At 44.0% G+C, this 23,966-nt stretch overlaps 1 protein-coding gene across 3 annotated transcripts in view; it reads right to left on the minus strand.

Annotated features, from left to right (window-relative positions):
• The window catches only part of LOC100306820 (phosphatase 1L), a 35,683-nt gene extending 12,447 nt beyond the window's left edge, over positions 1 to 23,236 (minus strand). Inside the window, exon 1 of one of the 3 annotated variants that reach the window (XM_014189729.2) lies at positions 22,334 to 23,236. In XM_014189729.2, the coding sequence (XP_014045204.1) occupies positions 22,334 to 22,732 (399 nt within the window). In that variant the 5' untranslated portion in view covers positions 22,733 to 23,236. 3 annotated transcript variants of the gene reach the window in all.
• Between the last annotated feature and the right edge of the window lie 730 nt (positions 23,237 to 23,966).

The following is a 23,966-nucleotide window of genomic DNA, read 5'->3' on the forward strand; positions in this document are numbered from 1 at the left end:
CACAATGTTATGGAACCTTCACCCTCGTCATTTCTCAGGAGGACAAGGCCTTCCTTGTGAACCAGCTCTACAATCAAGGGGGACTGCCCGATGTAGGCATCGACGACTCCCTCCTGCGGTACTCTGGGCTCAACTCATCGGTCGTGCTGCAGGACCACTCTGCCCAGCTGCTGGCCTTTGTGGGCAGCCAGGCCCCATCCTACGTGGCCAGCCTGGGTGCGGCTCTTGCCGGCCTGAGCAGTGTGCCCAACGCAGTGGGCATTGGTGCTCTGGTGGTCTCCATGATCTTAGAGATCAGCGCAGCAGGTCTCGGGGAGCCCCAGCCAGACGCGTCCCACCTACTCCACCGTGTCTTTGCCGAAGAGAAAGCTTCAGAAGTGCGTGACCTGATGGAGGAGTACCTGAAGCGCTACCGGATGCACGTGGGGGCTAGTGAGTGCCTGCTAAAGGACACGCGCCGTCTGGAGGCTGAGCTCAGTGTCCAGCTGACTCGTCTGAAGAACTCAATGCTGCACGACGGCCACATGAGCACGCGGGCACTCAAGCACTGGGTCAACGGAGCCGCCTTCCACTCCCAGATGCTGGTGCACCAAGCCCGTCTGGAGCAGGACAATGGGACAGCTGCCCATGCAGCTCTGGGCTCCTACCTGCAGGAACTACACCCCCTGCTGGCTGAGTACAGGAGGTACAGAAGCTCCAGCCTGGAAATGATGAAAGATTGGTATGGTTCTTGTCACAAGAGGGAGCGAAGGAGGAGGCAGATGTGTTCCGGGGATTGTTGGCCATCATGTTCAGTTTGTGACAAAGAGACTGGCGAGACACGAAGCGTTCCACTCCTAAACAAAGATTCATGGTATCTACCAAGAAGCTATTGCCAACAGATCAAAGAGGCCTACATGAATCACAGATTCTCAAACTACGACCAGATCACAGGTATGAAGGGTTATTTCACAGCCATCCAGGTGAACCTGACCAACCTTATAGCTCAGCGTGGCGTCTTCCATGTTCCCACACAACTGTCTCTAGCAAACCAAACCCAACCCAGGCAACAGGGTTGGAGTCGATACACTGGTGTACAGATATATAAGTATTAATAAAGATGATCAAGTTACCCAGAAACCCTTACTCTGTGACTGGATTTCAGATAAGAAGTTCTGACTTGAGCGTGTGTGTGTTTGTGTGTTCAGTGTGTTTGGGGGGGGAGGGGCTCTGATTTGTGTGTTCCTGGCAAAACTTTTTAATGAAATGTATTCACTACTGTAAGTCGCTCTGGATAAGAGCGTCTGCTAAATGACTAAAATGTTAAAAAAAATGTCACTGTCACCATGACCACAGGAAAGGTAACAGGATCACACACACACACACACACACACACACACACAAGGGTTGGTAAGGGGACCAGACGGGAAGGTTAAATATTTAATCATAGGATAGGAATAGTCTGAAAGTTCCAGATAGATATGTAAACAGCCTGCCCTTTCAGACTCCCTCCTACCTCCACTACACAAGGCCAAGGACGTCCCTTATCTTAAAGGGTAGGTAGCATAAACGTAACCACATGTAACATATGAATTAAAAGTCCCAATGCAAAGTTACACCTCACTTTTCTATTTGTTTTAGTTATTACATAAAACTGATCAGAATTCTGAAGAATGCTGGAAAAAACAGGCAAGCCAGCCTATTCCCTATAATGTAAACTGCAACAGAAATGACTTATGTATAACTTCAAATTAAACCAAATCGATTACACTCATGACTACTGGTTTAATTTTCAGCAAACTGACAAGCATATACTGTATGTATTGTTACAAATCCACTTGCAAGGTTGCTAGCCAACTAGCCTGCTAACATTACGTTGCTATCAACACCTAGCTTACAGCTACATTAAAGTAAACCAAAGTTTTCTAAATATATAATGGCACCTAACCAGTTATCAAATCATGTTACTGGTATATGCAGTTATCTTAGCCAGCAAGCCAGCCAGCTAAAGTTAGTCATTTTAGCCTACTAGCTAGCCAGCTAACTAGCCAACCACCACGGTCTATGTAAGTAGTAAGCCAGAGAACAACTAGTCTAGCACAGACAGGAACTCGCATTCCAAATTCTGCCTTCCACTGGTTATACTAAGCCATCAAAGTCCTCCTGTGTGAAATGAGCACTGCATACAGAAGACGCGCGCAGGGTTCCCATGCTCGAAACTGCTCTCTTCAACCTGACAAATCGTTCTGACTTCAAAAGCTTGCTTCTCAGTTTTGTGCCACAAATGAGTGGGCCACAAATGAGTCATAACCCCGTCATTGTGGGCATTACTGCACTATGTGGGTATTACTGCACTAGCTACAAACAACGGAAAACTACTACAATACTCACTCGCTCGACTACCAATACCAAACGCACAGGAGAAAAAGAGTTGCAGTTCTTCCGCATTATGTTTTTTTTCTTTGTAATGTACATAGTAGCTCACCAGCGCCAACACTTGGTTTGGAATATAATTACATGCTAGCAAGGCTACTAGCAGCCAGCTGGAACTAGCTAGGTAGCACCGGTTCTCCATATGACGTTGAGAAATAGTGCATTGTGCGTAGTTTCAAAGATATCCGGAAGTAAGTTCTTAAATATGTAAAAACGCTAAAACATAACTGTTTGTAGTTATAGGGAACCAGATTGTGACTACAACTAAGTTACTGAGTCTTTGACCACACTGTGTTGTTACTAGAAATTCATGCTTCCTACCCTTTAACAGGATCTTGCCAATCTATTTAGGTAGAGTGAATTTAAAATAAATTTAAAAAAATGTAAACCTTTAATCAACTAGGCAAGTCAGTTAAGAACAAATTCTTATTTACAATCACAGTCTAGGAACAGTGAGTTAACTGCCTGTTCAGGGGCAGAACGACAAATCTTTACCTTGTTAGCTTGGGGATTCGATCTAGCAACCTTTTGGTTACTGGCCCAACACTCTAACCACTCGGCTGCCTGCCTCTAACCGCTAGGCTGCCTGCCACCCCGTATTTGAATGTCATAGAGTGGAACTTTCAATGGTTGAAAGCAGGGATTGGACCCGGTTCAGGTTACACAACCGATTTTTTTTTTTTTAAGGAACAGAAATGGTTAATAACATTGTTACGGTCATGACATTTTTTTCTATTCCCACAAAAAAATGCCTATCCAAAGCCCTCACTCTGTCACTCAGAAAGTTATTCCAGTGTCTGACTGCCAGCTGAAAATCTTTGCCTGTGTGTGTGCGTGTTTAGGCTACCTGCCCCTCCCCCCAAGGAAGTATAGGCTACTGTACTGACGTTACCATAGTCTACTGTACTGATGGCTGCTGTACTGACGTTACCATAGTCTACTGTACTGATGGCTACTGTACTGACGTTACCATAGTCTACTGTACTGACATTACCATAGTCTACTGTACTGACATTAACATAGTCTACTGTAATGATGGCTACTGTACTGACGTTACCATAGTCTACTGTACTGACATTACCATAGTCTACTGTACTGATGGCTACTGTACTGACGTTACCACAGGCTACTGTACTGATGGCTACTGTACTGACGTTACCATAGTCTACTGTACTGATGGCTACTGTACTGACGTTACCATAGTCTACTGTACTGACGTTACCATAGTCTACTGTACTGATGGCTACTGTACTGACGTTACCATAGTCTACTGTACTGATGGCTACTGTACTGATGTTACCATAGTCTACTGTACTGATGGCTACTGTACTGATGTTACCATAGTCTACTGTACTGATGGCTACTGTACTGATGTTACCATAGTCTACTGTACTGATGTTACCATAGTCTACTGTACTGATGGCTACTGTACTGACGTTACCATAGTCTACTGTACTGACGTTACCATAGTCTACTGTACTGACGTTACCATAGTCTACTGTACTGATGACTACTGTACTGACGTTACCATAGTCTACTGTACTGATGGCTACTGTACTGACGTTACCATAGTCTACTGTACTGATGTTACCATAGTCTACTGTACTGATGGCTACTGTACTGACATTACCATAGTCTACTGTACTGACATTACCATAGTCTACTGTACTGATGGCTACTGTACTGACGTTACCACAGTCTACTGTACTGATGGCTACTGTACTGACGTTACCATAGTCTACTGTACTGACATTACCATAGTCTACTGTACTGACGTTAACATAGTCTACTGTACTGATGGCTACTGTACTGACGTTACCATAGTCTACTGTACTGATGGCTACTGTACTGACGTTACCATAGTCTACTGTACTGATGGCTACTGTACTGACGTTACCACAGTCTACTGTACTGATGGCTACTGTACTGACGTTACCATAGTCTACTGTACTGACGTTACCATAGTCTACTGTACTGACGTTACCATAGTCTACTGTACTGATGGCTACTGTACTGACGTTACCACAGTCTACTGTACTGATGGCAACTGTACTGACGTTACCACAGTCTACTGCACTGATGGCTACTGTACTGATGTTACCATAGTCTACTGTACTGATGGCTACTGTACTGACGTTACCATAGTCTACTGTACTGACGTTACCATAGTCTACTGTACTGATGGCTACTGTACTGACGTTACCATAGTCTACTGTACTGATGGCTACTGTACTGATGTTACCATAGTCTACTGTACTGATGGCTACTGTACTGATGTTACCATAGTCTACTGTACTGATGGCTACTGTACTGACGTTACCATAGTCTACTGTACTGATGGCTACTGTACTGGCGTTATAGTCTACTGTACTGATGGCTACTGTACTGGCGTTATAGTCTACTGTACTGATGGCTACTGTACTGGCGTTATAGTCTACTGTACTGATGGCTACTGTACTGGCGTTATAGTCTACTGTACTGGCGTTATAGTCTACTGTACTGATGGCTACTGTACTGGCGTTACCATAGTCTACTGTACTGATGGCTACTGTACTGGCGTTACCATAGTCTACTGTACTGATGGCTACTGTACTGGCGTTACCATAGTCTACTGTACTGATGGCTACTGTACTGGCATTACCATAGTCTACTGTACTGATGGCTACTGTACTGACGTTACCATAGTCTACTGTACTGGCGTTACCATAGTCTACTCTACTGATGGCTACTGTACTGACGTTACCATAGTCTACTGTACTGATGGCTACTGTACTGGCGTTACCATAGTCTACTGTACTGATGGCTACTGTACTGACGTTACCATAGTCTACTGTACTGACGTTACCATAGTCTACTGTACTGATGGCTACTGTACTGACGTTACCACAGGCTACTGTACTGACGTTACCATAGTCTACTGTACTGATGGCTACTGTACTGGCGTTACCACAGTCTACTGTACTGACATTACCATAGTCTACTGTACTGATGGCTACTGTACTGACGTTACCAGGGGCTACTGTACTGACGTTACCATAGTCTACTGTACTGACGTTACCATAGTCTACTGTACTGATGGCTACTGTACTGATGGCTACTGTACTGACGTTACCAGGGGCTACTGTACTGACGTTACCATAGTCTACTGTACTGACGTTACCACAGTCTACTGTACTGATGGCTACTGTACTGACGTTACCATAGTCTACTGTACTGATGGCTACTGTACTTGCGTTACCACAGTCTACTGTACTGACGTTACCATAGTCTACTGTACTGACGTTACCACAGTCTACTGTACTGACGTTACCACAGTCTACTGTACTGATGGCTACTGTACTGACGTTACCATAGTCTACTGTACTGATGGCTACTGTACTGGCGTTATAGTCTACTGTACTGATGGCTACTGTACTGGCGTTATAGTCTACTGTACTGATGGCTACTGTACTGGCGTTACCATAGTCTACTGTACTGATGGCTACTGTACTGGCGTTACCATAGTCTACTGTACTGATGGCTACTGTACTGGCGTTACCATAGTCTACTGTACTGATGGCTACTGTACTGGCGTTATAGTCTACTGTACTGATGGCTACTGTACTGGCGTTATAGTCTACTGTACTGATGGCTACTGTACTGGCGTTATAGTCTACTGTACTGATGGCTACTGTACTGGCGTTACCATAGTCTACTGTACTGATGGCTACTGTACTGGCGTTACCATAGTCTACTGTACTGATGGCTACTGTACTGGCGTTACCATAGTCTACTGTACTGATGGCTACTGTACTGGCGTTACCATAGTCTACTGTACTGATGGCTACTGTACTGGCGTTACCATAGTCTACTGTACTGATGGCTACTGTACTGACGTTACCATAGTCTACTCTACTGATGGCTACTGTACTGACGTTACCATAGTCTACTGTACTGATGGCTACTGTACTGGCGTTACCATAGTCTACTGTACTGATGGCTACTGTACTGACGTTACCATAGTCTACTGTACTGACGTTACCATAGTCTACTGTACTGATGGCTACTGTACTGACGTTACCACAGGCTACTGTACTGACGTTACCATAGTCTACTGTACTGATGGCTACTGTACTGGCGTTACCACAGTCTACTGTACTGACATTACCATAGTCTACTGTACTGATGGCTACTGTACTGACGTTACCAGGGGCTACTGTACTGACGTTACCATAGTCTACTGTACTGACGTTACCATAGTCTACTGTACTGATGGCTACTGTACTGACGTTACCAGGGGCTACTGTACTGATGGCTACTGTACTGACGTTACCAGGGGCTACTGTACTGACGTTACCATAGTCTACTGTACTGACGTTACCACAGTCTACTGTACTGATGGCTACTGTACTTGCGTTACCACAGTCTACTGTACTGACGTTACCATAGTCTACTGTACTGACGTTACCACAGTCTACTGTACTGACGTTACCACAGTCTACTGTACTGATGGCTACTGTACTGACGTTACCATAGTCTACTGTACTGATGGCTACTGTACTGGCGTTATAGTCTACTGTACTGATGGCTACTGTACTGGCGTTATAGTCTACTGTACTGATGGCTACTGTACTGGCGTTACCATAGTCTACTGTACTGATGGCTACTGTACTGGCGTTACCATAGTCTACTGTACTGATGGCTACTGTACTGGCGTTACCATAGTCTACTGTACTGATGGCTACTGTACTGGCGTTACCATAGTCTACTGTACTGATGGCTACTGTACTGGCGTTATAGTCTACTGTACTGATGGCTACTGTACTGGCGTTATAGTCTACTGTACTGATGGCTACTGTACTGGCGTTACCATAGTCTACTGTACTGATGGCTACTGTACTGGCGTTACCATAGTCTACTGTACTGATGGCTACTGTACTGGCGTTACCATAGTCTACTGTACTGATGGCTACTGTACTGGCGTTACCATAGTCTACTGTACTGATGGCTACTGTACTGGCATTACCATAGTCTACTGTACTGATGGCTACTGTACTGACGTTACCATAGTCTACTCTACTGATGGCTACTGTAATGACGTTACCATAGTCTACTGTACTGATGGCTACTGTACTGGCGTTACCATAGTCTACTGTACTGATGGCTACTGTACTGACGTTACCATAGTCTACTGTACTGACGTTACCATAGTCTACTGTACTGATGGCTACTGTACTGACGTTACCACAGGCTACTGTACTGACGTTACCATAGTCTACTGTACTGATGGCTACTGTACTGGCGTTACCACAGTCTACTGTACTGACATTACCATAGTCTACTGTACTGATGGCTACTGTACTGACGTTACCAGGGGCTACTGTACTGACGTTACCATAGTCTACTGTACTGACGTTACCATAGTCTACTGTACTGATGGCTACTGTACTGACGTTACCACGGGCTACTGTACTGATGGCTACTGTACTGACGTTACCAGGGGCTACTGTACTGACGTTACCATAGTCTACTGTACTGACGTTACCACAGTCTACTGTACTGATGGCTACTGTACTGACGTTACCATAGTCTACTGTACTGATGGCTACTGTACTTGCGTTACCACAGTCTACTGTACTTACGTTACCATAGTCTACTGTACTGGCGTTACCATAGTCTACTGTACTGGCGTTACCATAGTCTACTGTACTGATGGCTACTGTACCGGCGTTACCATAGTCTACTGTACTGATGGCTACTGTACCGGCGTTACATAGTCTACTGTACTGATGGCTACTGTACTGGCGTTACCATAGTCTACTGTACTGATGGCTACTGTACCGGCGTTACCATAGTCTACTGTACTGATGGCTACTGTACCGGCGTTACCATAGTCTACTGTACTGATGGCTACTGTACCGGCGTTACCATAGTCTACTGTACTGATGGCTACTGTACTGGCGTTACCATAGTCTACTGTACTGATGGCTACTGTACTTGCGTTACCATAGTCTACTGTACTGATGGCTACTGTACTGACGTTACCATAGTCTACTGTACTGATGGCTACTGTACTGACGTTACCATAGTCTACTGTACTGATGGCTACTGTACTGACGTTACCATAGTCTACTGTACTGATGGCTACTGTACTGGCGTTACCATAGTCTACTGTACTGATGGCTACTGTACTGACGTTACCATAGTCTACTGTACTGATGGCTACTGTACTGACGTTACCACAGTCTACTGTACTGATGGCTACTGTACTGACGTTACCATAGTCTACTGTACTGATGGCTACTGTACTTGCGTTACCACAGTCTACTGTACTTACGTTACCATAGTCTACTGTACTGGCGTTACCATAGTCTACTGTACTGGCGTTACCATAGTCTACTGTACTGATGGCTACTGTACCGGCGTTACCATAGTCTACTGTACTGATGGCTACTGTACCGGCGTTACCATAGTCTACTGTACTGATGGCTACTGTACCGGCGTTACCATAGTCTACTGTACTGATGGCTACTGTACCAGCGTTACCATAGTCTACTGTACTGATGGCTACTGTACCGGCGTTACCATAGTCTACTGTACTGATGGCTACTGTACCGGCGTTACCATAGTCTACTGTACTGATGGCTACTGTACCGGCGTTACCATAGTCTACTGTACTGATGGCTACTGTACTTGCGTTACCATAGTCTACTGTACTGATGGCTACTGTACTGACGTTACCATAGTCTACTGTACTGATGGCTACTGTACTGACGTTACCATAGTCTACTGTACTGATGGCTACTGTACTGACGTTACCATAGTCTACTGTACTGATGGCTACTGTACTGGCGTTACCATAGTCTACTGTACTGATGGCTACTGTACTGACGTTACCATAGTCTACTGTACTGATGGCTACTGTACTGACGTTACCACAGTCTACTGTACTGATGGCTACTGTACTGACGTTACCATAGTCTACTGTACTGACGTTACCATAGTCTACTGTACTGACGTTACCATAGTCTACTGTACTGATGGCTACTGTACTGACGTTACCATAGTCTACTGTACTGACGTTACCACAGTCTACTGTACTGATGGCTACTGTACTGACGTTACCATAGTCTACTGTACTGACGTTACCACAGGCTACAGTACTGACGTTACCATAGTCTACTGTACTGATGGCTACTGTACTGACATTACCATAGTCTACTGTACTGATGGCTACTGTACTGACATTACCATAGGCTACTGTACTGACGTTACCACAGTCTACTGTACTGACGTTACCACAGGCTACTGTACTGACGTTACCATAGTCTACTGTACTGATGGCTACTGTACTGACATTACCATAGTCTACTGTACTGATGGCTACTGTACTGACATTACCATAGTCTACTGTACTGATGGCTACTGTACTGACATTACCATAGTCTACTGTACTGACGTTACCATAGACTACTGTACTGATGGCTACTGTACTGACATTACCATAGACTACTGTACTGATGGCTACTGTACTGACATTACCATAGTCTACTGTACTGACGTTACCACAGGCTACTGTACTGATGGCTACTGTACTGACGTTACCATAGTCTACTGTACTGACGTTACCACAGGCTACTGTACTGACATTACCATAGTCTACTGTACTGATGACTACTGTACTGACATTACCATAGTCTACTGTACTGACATTACCATAGTCTACTGTACTGATGGCTACTGTACTGACATTACCATAGGCTACTGTACTGACATTACCACAGGCTACTGTACTGACATTACCACAGGCTACTGTACTGACATTACCATAGGCTACTTTAGGGGTTCCCAAACTTTTTCACTCTGGGTCCCCCTTCCAGTATTGGGGAACATCCCGCGCCCCCTGTGCGTGCATGAGCCCCGTCTATTTTTATGGGCACAAGCACTGTTCATGACAAACTGTTCACACCCCTCTTGTTGGTGGAGAGAATTGTGCAGCTTTAAAGATTATTTCCTGCAATTCTACACATTTTGTCATGGGGTGCAAAGAAAATTCTGCAGTTTTAAAGCAAATTTTCTTGCAATTCTATACATTTCGCCATGTCTAATGTGTATTCATGAGATATTTAAGGCGACAAAAAAAAATCAACAATATCTATGAGAAACCTAAATAAAAAAATGTTCGCTGACATGGGCTAGTGGATCTGGACATTTCTGACAAGTTATAAATGGCTCTCTAAGGAATGCAGTGACTAACAATGACAAGAGGAACTGATGATGCACTACCCAATTTTGAAATTGCAGCTTGTGCATTCTACCATTACAACTTTCACACTGACTGCTGAAGTAATTTAATTAGCTAACTACTGTTGATTTCACAAGTTAAAAAAGGAACAGAAAGGAACACTATAAACCGGTATCTTTTTTTGTCTCAAACGGGTTCAGAACATTATTTTGCTGGTCAAAACAGTGGAATGGAAAAAAACTGTGGTTCTGTTAATAACAAAAATATTGGAAAATCATTTTGGTTCCAACCCCTGGTTAAAAGTCAAAGTTGGTTTGTTTAAAAACCATGACTAGAGAGAGACTCAACGAATACAACACAAAGCTGCTGTTTTCATTAGTAAGTTCATGTTTAAGTTGTTATTCAGCACTGTCAACACTTTGTCAACAGTTTTATAAGACATAAAATGCAAGTTCTCCGTAATTCCACTCACGCTACAACCAGCACTGCAGCTGCAATGAATGAGTATAGTAAAGTGTTTTGATAAGCTAACGCTGTTAAAACCGGTTGGGGATAGGGGGCAGTATTTTCACGGCCGGATAAAAAAACGTACCCGATTTAAACTGGTTACTACTCTTACCCAGAAACGAGAATATGCATATAATTAGTAGATTTGGATAGAAAACACTCTGAAGTTTCTAAAACTGTTTGAATGGTGTCTGTGAGTATAACAGAACTCATATGGCAGTCAAAACCCTAAGACAAATCCTAACAGGAAGTGGAAATCTGATGTGTGGAATCACTATCAAGCCTTTGCCATTGAAACACACAGGGACTTATTAATCATTTAGCACTTCCTAAGGCTTCCACTAGATGTCAACAGTCTTTACAAAGTGGTTTGAGTCTTCTCCGGTAAAAACTGACCGAACGAGTGGCCTGGAAAGTTTGTCATAGAGGGAGGGCCATTACTACTGATGCGCGTGCCCGTGGGTACTCTCTCGTTCCGAAACGTTTAGTAAGACAATGCAATCGCCCACCTTGAATATTATTGAAGTTCTGATTGAAAAAGGCCCTAAAGATCTATGTTATACAACGTTTGACATGTTTGAACGAACGTAAATACATTTTTTTTGCACATTTGTGACGACATTTGTTGTGGACCTGGGAATCCTGGAAGTGCCTTCTGATGAAGATAATCAAAGGCAAGTGAATATTTACAATAGTATATTTGATTTTAGATGAGTCCAAGATGGCGCTAACCTGTATCGCCTAGCCTATTTTTCTGAGCATAGCACCTCGTTTATTGCAAAGTGTGATTTCCCAGTAAAGTTATTTTTAACCTCTCTAGGGTATGTAGGACGAAATCGTCCCACCTACTCAACAGCCAGTGGAATCCTGTGGCGCGATATTCAAATACCTTAGAAATGCTATGACTTCAATTTCTCAAACATATGACTATTTTACACCATTTTAAAGACAAGACTCTCGTTAATCTAACCACACTGTCCGATTTCAAAAAGGCTTTACAACGAAAGCAAAACATTAGATTATGTCAGGAGAGTACCCAGCCAGAAATAATCACATACCCATTTTTCAAGCTAGCATATAATGTCACAAAAACCAAAACCACAGCTAAATGCAGCACTAACCTTTGATGATCTTCATCAGATGACACTCCTTGTCAGGGATTTCTTCGTCGGAGGACGATATAACGAAATCATCGTCGGAAAAAGATGACCAATACGCAGCAGAGTTGATATAGTTCATTTTGAACATTTAATAAACTCAAAATGGATATACAAAATAACAAAAACAAACTCACGATAAACTGACAGTTCTGTTAGGCTTACTTACGCTAAACACGAAACAATCACCCACAAATAACAAACACAAACACACCCTCATATATGGGACTCTCAATCAAAGGCAGATAGACAACACCTGCCTTCAACTGAGAGTCCCAACCCCAATTAACCAAACATAGAAACAGACATACTAGACAAAATCATAGAATACCTGAAAACCAAACAGTGCCCAAAAACCCTGGAATACTTAAACCAAATGCCCCTTCAACAAAACACACCACCCCGAACCACATAAAACGAATACCCTCTGCCACGTCCTGACCAAACTACAATACCAATTAACCTTATACTGGCCAGGACGTGACAGTACCCCCTTAAAGGTGCTAACCCCGGAAGCACCTTAACAAAAATAACCCCAAGCAACACCAAAAGAAAAATTCCCCCCTTACTAAAGGGGAGGGAAGGGAGGGTGGCTGCCGTCAACGACGGCACTGTGCTACACCCCCCCTCCCCAACCCACCTATCTCTGGAGGTGGCTCCGGCTCTGGCCGTTCCAGGCTGTCGGGGCAGTCTGGCAGCTCGGGGCAGTCTGGCAACTCGGGACAGTCGGGGCAGTCTGGCAACTCGGGACAGTCGGGGCAGTCTGGCAACTCGGGACAGTCGGGGCAGTCTGGCAACTCGGGACAGTCGGGGCAGTCTGGCCACTCCGGCAGTTCAGCGCAGTCTGGCCACTCCGGCAGTTCAGCGCAGTCTGGCCACTCCGGCAGTTCAGCGCAGTCTGGCCACTCCGGCAGTTCAGCGCAGTCTGGCCACTCCGGCAGTTCAGCGCAGTCTGGCCACTCCGGCAGTTCAGCGCAGTCTGGCCACTCCGACGACTGTTGACTGGCGGGCAGCTCCGACGACTGTTGACTGGCGGGCAGCTCTGATGACGACTGTTGACTGGCGGGCAGCTCTGATGACGACTGTTGACTGGCAGGCAGCTCTGATGACGACTGTTGACTGGCGGGCAGCTCTGATGACGACTGTTGACTGGCGGGCAGCTCTGATGATGACTGTTGACTGGCGGGCAGCTCTGATGAAGACTGTTGACTGGCGGGCAGCTCTGTTGACGACTGTTGACTGGCGGGTGCGCTGGTGCTGGTGACTGGGTTTGCCGGGTTGTGCACGCACCTGAAGGCTAGTGCGGGAGCGGGAACAGGACGAGTCGGACTGGGTTGACGCACTTCCGGGTCCGCACGAGAGACAGGAGCTGGAAACCCAGGGCTATGGAGGCGCACAATCGGTCTTGATCTTACCTCCTGCACAACCCGTCTTGGCTGGATGGAACTAGTAGCCCTGTACGAGCGGGGTGCTGGTACAGGGCAGACTGGGCTGTGCAGGGGCCTGATGGTAGCCGTGCGTAGAGCGGGAGTTGGGTAGCCTGGTCCTCGGAGGCGTACCGGCGACCAGATGCGCTGCGCAGGCATCCTCCTACCAGGCTGGATGCCCGCTCTAGCACGGCACCTGCGAGGGGCTGGAACAACGCGCACCGGACTGTGCGTGCGTATGGGTGAGATAGTGCGCTCCTCAGCGAAACATGGCGCTCTCCACCCCATACGCTCCTCCATATAACCACGGGTAGCTGGCTTCCGGCTCTTCCTATGCCTAGCCAAACTACCCGTGTGCCCCCCCCCAAAAAATTATTGGGGGTGCCTCTCGTGCTTCAACGCCAGTCTTGATCCTCGGAAACGTTCCCGGTCCTTACCAGCCATACTCCATGGGCCTTCTCCGGCCATAACCTGCTCCCATGTCCATCTCTCCACATAGTCCGTATCCTGAGCGTGCTGCTCCTTTCGCCGCTGCTTGGTCTTGGTTTGGTGGGTGATTCTGTCAGGGATTTCTTCGTCGGAGGACGATATAACGAAATCATCGTCGGAAAAAGATGACCAATACGCAGCAGAGTTGATATAGTTCATTTTGAACATTTAATAAACTCAAAATGGATATACAAAATAACAAAAACAAACTCACGATAAACTGACAGTTCTGTTAGGCTTACTTACGCTAAACACGAAACAATCACCCACAAATAACAAACACAAACACACCCTCATATATGGGACTCTCAATCAAAGGCAGATAGACAACACCTGCCTTCAACTGAGAGTCCCAATCCCAATTAACCAAACATAGAAACAGACATACTAGACAAAATCATAGAATACCTGAAAACCAAACAGTGCCCAAAAACCCCGGAATACTTAAACCAAATGCCCCTTCAACAAAACACACCACCCCGAACCACATAAAACAAATACCCTCTGCCACGTCCTGACCAAACTACAATACCAATTAACCTTATAATGGCCAGGACGTGACACTCCTAGGACATTATGTTATACAATACATGCATGTTTTGTTCAATCAAGTTCATATTTATATCAAAAACCAGCTTTTTACATTAGCATGTGACGTTCAGAACTAGCAAACATACCGAAAACTTCCGGTGAATTTACTAAATTACTCACGATAAACGTTCACAAAAAACATAACAATTATTTTAAGAATTATAGATACAGAACTCCTTTATGCAATCGCGGTGTCCGATTTTAAAATAGCTTTTCGGCAAAAGCACATTTTGCAATATTCTGAGTAGATAGCTCGCCATCACGGGCTAGCTATTTTGACACCCACCAAGTTTGGCACTCACCAAACTCAGATTTACTATAAGAAAAATTGGATTACCTTTGCTGTTCTTCGTCAGAATGCACTCCCAGGACTTCTACTTCATCCACAAATGTTGTTTTGGTTCAAAATAATCCATAGTTATGTTCAAATATCCTCTGTTTTGTTCTTGCGTTCAAGACACTATCCAAAAGGTGACGCGCGGACGCGTATCGTGACGAAAAATATTCTATTACCATACTTCGAAGCATGTCAAACGCTGTTTAAAATCAATTTTTATGCGATTTTTCTCGTAAAATAACGATAATATTCCGACCGGGAAACCCTGTTTTCGTTCAAAGACTCAAAGTTGAAAATGGAGTCGTCTCGTGCACGCGCACCCCCGTCTCATTGTTCTCAGATCGACCACTATCCAAATGCGCTACTGTTTTTCAGCATGGGACAGCAGAGTCATCATTCAACGTTCTGGCGCCTTCTGAGAGCCTATGGGAGCCTCAGAAAGTGTCACGTTACAGCAGAGATCCTCTATTTTTAATAAAGAGAGTGTAGAAGGCCAAGAAATGGTCAGAGAGGGCACTTCCTGTACAGAATCTTCTCAGGTTTTGGCCTGCCAGATGAGTTCTGTTATACTCACAGACACCATTCAAACAGTTTTAGAAACTTTAGGGTTTCTTTTTCTATCCAAATCAAACAATTATATGCATATTCTAGTTTCTGGGCAGTAGTAATAACCAGATTAAATTGGGTATGTTTTTTATCCGGATGTGAAAATACTGCCCCCTACCCTAGAGAGGTTAAATCTGGCAATGCGGTTGCATTCACGAGATGTTAATCTATAATTCTTTGAATGACAATATTATATTTTACCAATGTTTTCGAATAGTAATTTTGTAAATTGTAGCGCTGATTCACCGGAAGCATTTGAGGGAAAATATTTTCTGAACGTCACGCGCCGATGTAAAATGCTGTTTTTATATATAAATATGAACTTTATCGAACAAAAAATGCATGTATTGTGTAACATGATGTCCTAGGAGTGTCATCTGATGAAGATTGTCAAAGGTTAGTGCTGCATTTAGCTGTGTTTTGGGTATTTGTGATGCATGCTAGTTGCTTTGAAAATGGCAGTGTGATTATTTTTGGCAGGGTACTCTCCTAACATAATCTAATGTTTTGCTTTTGCTGTAAAGCCTTTTTAAAATCGGACAACGTGGTTCGATTCAGGAGAGGTGTATCTATAAAATGGTGTAAAATAGTCATATGTTTGAGAAATTGAAGTTATAGCATTTATGAGGTATTTGTATTTCGAGCGACGCGATTCCACTGGCTGTTGACTAGGGTGGGACGCAAACGTCCCAGCTTGCCCAGACAGGTTAATATCAAGGAATATTTCACTTTCTCTGGTCATAGGAGTAACAACATGAATTGGTGCATGAGGCAGAAGTAATGCAATGTGACTGAAGTTTCACCATCAGCTGGAAGACTGTGGATAATTGGATAATGTTGAATAGGCTTACTTTTTTAAAGTCATGCAACAGCAAAAAATCTGAGTGGTAGATCTTGGCTTGTATTTTGACTCAGAAAGTGATCTTGACTCCAATGCTTCCCACAGTTGTGTCAAGTTGGTTGGATGTCCTTTGACCATTCTTGATACACACAGGAAACTGTTGAGCGTGAAAAACCCAGCAGCGTTGCAGTTCTTGACACAAACCGGTGCGCCTGGCACCTACTACCATACCCTGTTCAAAGGTACTTAAATCTTTTGTCTTACCCATTCACCCTCTGATTGGCACACATACACAATCTATGTCTCAAGGCTTAAAAATCCTTTAACCGGTCTTCCCCCTTCATCTACTCTGATTGAAATGGATTTAATAAGTGACATCAATAAGGGATCGTAGCTATCACCTGTATTCACCTGGTCGGTCTATGTCATGGAAAGAGCAGGTGTTCTTTATGTTTTGTCCACTCAGTGTAAATCTTTTAGTATTTTGATTTGGTTTGGTGGAGATGGACACAGTCGCCATACTAAAGTGGCATTTGTGACTTCTAAAACACAGATGTGTAACAGTGTGTAATAGAGTAATAGCTTTTGTAATAATGTGTAATAGTGTTTGTGTAATAGCTTTGTTAGTGTGTAATAGCTTTGTAATCGTGTTTGTGTAATAGCTTTGTTATAGTGTGTAATCGTGTTTGTGTAATAGCTTTGTTATAGTGTGTAATAGTGTTTGTGTAATAGCTTTGTTATAGTGTGTAATAGTGTTTGTGTAATAGCTTTGTTATAGTGTGTAATCGTGTTTGTGTAATAGCTTTGTTATAGTGTGTAATAGTGTTTGTGTAATAGCTTTGTTATAGTGTGTAATCGTGTTTGTGTAATAGCTTTGTTATAGTGTGTAATAGTGTTTGTGTAATAGTGTGTAATAGGGTGTAATGGTGTAATGTGTGTAATAGTGTGTAATAGCTTTGTGATAATGTGTAATAGCTTTGTTATAGTGTGTAATAGTGTTTGTGTAATAGCTTTGTTATAGTGTGTAATAGTGTTTGTGTAATAGCTTATAGTGTGTAATAGTGTTTGTGTAATAGTGTGTAATAGGGTGTAATGGTGTAATGTGTGTAATAGTGTGTAATAGCTTTGTGATAATGTGTAATAGCTTTGTTATAGTGTGTAAGTGTTTGTGTAATAGTGAGTAATAAGGTGTAAGTGTGTAAGTGTTTGTGTAATAGTGAGTAATAAGGTGTAAGTGTGTAAGTGTTTGTGTAATAGTGAGTAATAAGGTGTAAGTGTGTAATGGGTGTAATAGCTTTGTAAAAATGTGTAATAGCTTTGTTATAGTGTGTAATAGTGTTTGTGTAATGGTGTGTAATGGTGTGTAATGGTGTGTAATGGTGTGTAATAGGGTGTAATAGGGTGTAATAACTTTGTAAGTGTCTGTGAGAAAGAGAATCCTGGCTCCAAGCTCTCTGTGGACAGTGAAGTGGCAGATGGCTCTCTAGAAATGTGGTCTGGAGGCTACTTTGGGCATTCACTGACCCTTGACAGTCAAAGAGAGAAAAATATTGTTCACACCATGTGTGACACACAAAGCCTCAAGACTGGTTCTTTGTGTGGGTTCGCAATTCAATTCCTATGTCTCTGAGCTGAGGACAACACACAAAAACACATAGAGAGTGATTCTAGTTTCATCAAAGGGGAGACAGGTAGCCTAGTGGTTAGAGCGTTTGGCCAGTAACCGAAAGGTTGCAAGATCGAATCCCCGAGCTGACAAGGTAAAAACTAAATAACTTTGTTAATAAAGCTGCATACAAACATGGTCTCTTTTTTGCTTTCTTGAGTAAGGCAGCTCCAAAATGCAGGTGTTTTAGCGTAGCTCAGTGATTTCTGTGGTGGTGGGGCAGCCAGCGGAAAATACGGAGTATCGGGGTTAGTAATGTTCTCTAGTTGCGCCGTGATTGGCTCAGTGTTCTGTCACTCATGGGGACACTACATCATCGAAAAATCTACGGGGAGAGCTCATAAATTCAAGCCCCTTGGGTGCTGCCGTAGATTTACATTAGAATTGCCCATCCAAGAAGGCTCAAGGTCATTGGCCACAGATACATTTACGTCAAATCACGTTATATCTACCGTAGCTTTGGTTGGACTGATCATGTCAACATCATACTTTCAAAATCTTAGCTAGCAAGCTAGACAAGCAGTCATCATCATGAATCAAGTTGACAATATATTGGAAAATCCTTTTCAATCCTTGTCATATGAAGAGAAATTATAGATCAAACGTATTGGTGCTCATCGGCCATTGGACATAAACATTACACAACAAGTTGGAAATCGCAAATTCAACAATGAGTGGTTTGGAAGGAATCTGTGCCTAACCGCAAGTGTTGCAATCACTAGCCTGCTATTCAGTGGAGTGGGTGTGTGGTCCAAGTCTGAGTTTAAGAGTCAACCTTAAAAGGATAAACATTAATATGCCATGGGCCAGAAAAGATTGAATACATTGGCCATGCTGTCAATCCAGCATTACTTCTGCCGCGCTCATAACAACTGGAAACTGGGAAATCTCAGACTTCAGTGAGTTCAAGACAACTGGGAACTCTGGAAAAAAATGAGCTCTGACTGGGAAAATACATTTTGAACGGTCATCCAACTCGGAATTCCAAGTCGGGAACTCAGGCCTCTTTCTACAGCTCCGACTTGAAGTTCACCGACGTCATGATTCAAACTTGTTTTTTTTCAGTTCCCAGTTGTTTTGAAAGCACCATAGATCCAGAGAATGTCTTTGATTACAAAATTTGGCAACAAGAAGTACCGCCTTGCCAAATTCCTGTTCAAGCTAGCACAGCAGGTGTGTCCAAAAATGTATTTTATGCTGCTGCATAAATGGTGTAATATGTTGTAGCTAAGAAAGTAATACTAAGTGCATGTTGTGTAGTAAGCTGTTAGTAGCCCATGTGCCTCATCCTAATAATTTGGTACCTTTCCCCCTCATAACTTAGCCTACTGTTCTGACTTGGTTGTGCACATCTAACCTATAGCCAGTTTTAGAGAAATGTCATCATCAAATATTGTAAGAGCTTTCATTGTCTGCTTTATATGCCCCCTTTATTTATCCTACGGTTCTGACTTGGTGTACTGGGAGAATACTGTAAGAACGGCCCATGTTCTGAATTCTTTTGCTGTACATTTCAAAAGTACTGAACAAATAGTTATTGACTATGACAGTCCTAGCTCGGATTGCCTCTTATCCGCTCGTTGTTCCCTTATGCCATAGTTTGTACATCTCAATTGTCAGTAGAAACCACATTTGTTTTAGCAAGTCAGCCATATCAGTTCCATATCATTTCCTCCCAGTTGACCACTGCTGTGAGGCTAGGAAACACTGTTAGCACTGATAAATCCACTATAATTGATAATTTCAATAAGCATTTCTCTACGGCTGGCCATGCTTTCCACCTGGCTACCCCTACCCCGGTCAACTGCCCGGCACCCTCCTCAGCAACCCACCCAAGCCCCCACCATTTCTCCTTCACCCAAATCCAGATAGCTGATGTTCTGAAAGAGCTAAAAATCTGGACCCATACAAATCAGCCGGGCTAGACAATCTGGACCCTCTCTTTCTAAAATTATCTGCCGAAATTGTTGCAACCCCTATTACTGGCCTGTTCAACCTCTTTCGTATCGTCTGAGATTCCCAAAGATTGGAAAGCTGCCACGGTCATCCCCCTCTTCAAAGGGGGTGACACTCTAGACCCAAACTGCTACAGACCTATATCTATCCTACCCTGTCTTTCTAAGGTCTCCGAAAGCCAAGTTAACAAGCAGATTACCAACCATTTCGAATCCCACCGTAAATTCTCCGCTATGCAATCTGGTTTCAGAGCTGCTCATGGGTGCACCTCAGCCACGCTCAAGGTCCTAACCGACATCATAACTGCCATCGATAAGAGACATTACTGTACAGTCGTATTCATCGACCTGGCCAAGGCTTTCGACTCTGTCAATCACCACATTCTTATTGGCAGACTCGACAGCCTTGGTTTCTCAAATGATTGCCTCGCCTGGTTTACCAACTACTTCTCTGATAGAGTTCAGTGTGTCAAATCGGAGGGCCTGTTGTCCGGACCTCTGGCAGTCTCTATGGGGGTGCCACAGGCTTAAATTCTCAGGCTGACTCTCTTCTCTGTATACATCAATGATGTTCGCTCTTGCTGCTGGTGATTCTCTGATCCACCTCTACACCATTCTGTATACTTCTGGCCCTTCTTTGGACACTGTGTTAACTAACCTCCAGACGAGCTTCAATGCCATACAACTCTCCTTCCGTGGCCTCCAACTGCTCTTAAATGCAAGTAAAACTAAATGCATGCTATTCAACCGATCACTGCCTGCACCTGCCCGCCCGTCCAGCATCACTACTCTGAACGGCTCTGTCTTAGAATACGTGGACAACTACAAATACCTAGGTGTCTGGTTAGACTGTAAACTCTCCTTCCAGACTCACATTAAGCATCTCCAATCCAAAATTAAATCTAGAATCGGCTTCCTATATCGCAACAAAGCATCCTTCACTCATGCTGCCAAACATACCCTCATAAAACTGACCATCCTACCGATCCTCGACTTCCGAGGATGTCATCTATAAAATAGCCTCCAACACTCTACTCAACAAATTGGATGCAGTCTATCACAGTGCCATCCGTTTTGTCACCAAAGCCCCATACACTACCCACCACTGCGACCTGTACGCTCTCGTTGGTTGGCCCTCGCTTCATACTCGTCGCCAAACCCACTGGCTACAGGTTATTTACAAGTCTCTGCTAGGTAAAACCCCGCCTTATCTCAGCTCACTGGTCACCATAGCAGCACCCACTCGTAGCACGCGCTCCAGCAGGTATACCTCACTGGTCACCCCCAAAGCCAATTCCTCCTTTGGTCGCCTTTCCTTCCAGTTCTCTGCTGCCAATGACTGGAACGAACTGCAAAAATCACTGAAGCTGGAGACTCATATCTCCCTCACTAGCTTTAAGCACCATCTGTCAGAGCAGCTCACAGATCACTGCATCTGTACATAGCCCATCTGTAAACAGCCCATCTATCTACCTCATCCCCATACTGTATTTATTTATTTATTTATCTTGCTCCTTTGCACCCCAGTATCTCTACTTGCACATTCATCTTCTGCACATCTACCATTCCAGTGTTTAATTGCTATATTGTAATTACTTCGCTACCATGGCCTATTTATTGCCTTAATTCCCTTATCTTACCTCATTTGCACACACTGTATATAGACTTTTTGTTTTATTTTTTTCTACTGTATTATTGACTGTATGTTTTGTTTATTCCATGTGTAACTCTGTGTTGTTGTTGTATGTGTCGAATTGCTATGCTTTATCTTGGCCAGGTCGCAGTTGCAAATGAGAACTTGTTCTCAACTAGCCTACCTGGTTAAATAAAGGTGAAATATATATATTTTTATGTTATGTTTTTTTTTTAAAGGCAGTAAATGAGGCTGAATGAACTGTTTCGCTGCCAGACAAGACTCCGCTGATAGCCAGGTGTAGCGGTGGTAAGGATTCACTCCATGGTGCTGAAAAGAAAGCTCTGCTGTTGGGACAGCTTTATGTAGACCCTAACAGTTTTAGTGCAATTAATGTATTGTTTAGTGTTGTGAAGTGGCTTCATCTAAAAACATTTGGCGAGTTTGCCCCATCAAGATTTACATGCTAACATCGTCACTGCACCTACCTCACCACCGTGACCGTCAAATATCCCGAATATAGAAGGGTGACTCTTGTTTGTGATGTCGGTGAGTACCTCGAATCGGTCCTCCATGTGATCGCGCCGCCCCTGAATGGAGTATACTGCTACATTGTTGTTTTTGAAGTCCCAAGTTTTGGAGAACTCCGCATCTAAGACATTCAGGCCCCCCAACCTGTCGTTTTGCATCATCTCCGCCACTTTCCCCTTCACCATGTTCACGGCATCCCGACTGGACTTGACGATGGTCTTCACCTCGTCCGTGTGGAAGAAGTAACTCCATAAGGCCAAGCTAATGCATAGCAGAAACAATGTCTCTGGCCTGAGGAGGAAATAACGCATGATCCGACCCAAAAGAGACAACAGCGTCATTGTGTCTTCTATCATCACACGCAAGAAAACTGTTGACGGTTGCCCCTCTCGTGCAGGTCATTACATTCGTTCAAGAGAAAACTTAAAAACGTCCACCATCAATGTTTGATGTCAGAACTGCTATAAATATATCCAACTGACTTTAAATTGTCAATGCAGGCTATTCCCAGCCTTAACGCTCAGCGGAATGTAACACTGAAGAGCGAATGACGAAAGCGGGCAGACTCATTGGCTTGAAAGACACAAGTGAGACTGTCTTGGCTCGCGAAATAACAGCTGGAGCGCGAGGATTCGCCGACAAAACTCGTTATGAAGTCGCTGTCGTCTGTAGCCCATTGTAGGCTTCGCGAATAACGGGAGACGACCCACCGGAATGTGAGGAGTTGTCGTCACCCGGGGCGTAGTAGTGGTTTCAGTTTCGGTGGCCTGTTTTTGCGGTGACCCCGTTTCTTGTGTGGGAAACGCTCCCATTCAGCCTCTACTCACCCGCATCAACAACACCCCCCGCGCACCCCCCCCCGTCTTCAACTCTAGTCAGTGATGACAGTGTGCGCAGCTGCTGCAGAACGTCCTGTGATGGATCATGATCACAGCAGCTGCAGCAAGCGAGGGTGTTTACAATAGTCTTAATATTCAGCATTTGTAATGTAGGTCTGTCTATAGCGTTCCTCTTTGCACATTTTATTATCAAATGTATTTTTTTATTATTAGGCCTATTGAGCATATTACACTTGTATCAGTTAGTATTAGGATGGAACAAAAGCCTGCACGCCCACCAAAGGCTGTCCGGGAAACGGTTGGTGACCATTGAATAGCCCCTAGCCTATAAACAGCACCCAAAGCACAACACGAGGAATGTTGTAGCCCTCTGGCGGCTGACTCCAGTCCTATTTTATATTTTATTTATTTAACCTGGCAAGTCAGTTAAGAACAAATTCTTATTCACAATGACGGCCTAAGAACAGTGGCTTAACAGCCTTGTTCAGGGGCAGAACGACAGATTTTTACCTTGTCAGCTCGGCGATTCGATCTAGCAACCTCGCCCAACGCTCTAACCACCAGGCTACCTGCCGCCCCACAATTGAGATGAAACAGAACTGGTCCCACTTTAAAACCTATGTATTTGCATTAACACCTATGTATTTACATCGCAATTACATAGACACATACATTGCATATTGTTACATAACTCTTATAACTTATATACCAGTTTGTGGTTTGCACAATTTCAAAGATTTGCAAATAAGCT

This window comes from Salmo salar, chromosome ssa03 (assembly GCF_905237065.1).
Source record: "Salmo salar chromosome ssa03, Ssal_v3.1, whole genome shotgun sequence".
NCBI classification, from domain to species: Eukaryota; Metazoa; Chordata; class Actinopteri; order Salmoniformes; family Salmonidae; genus Salmo; species Salmo salar.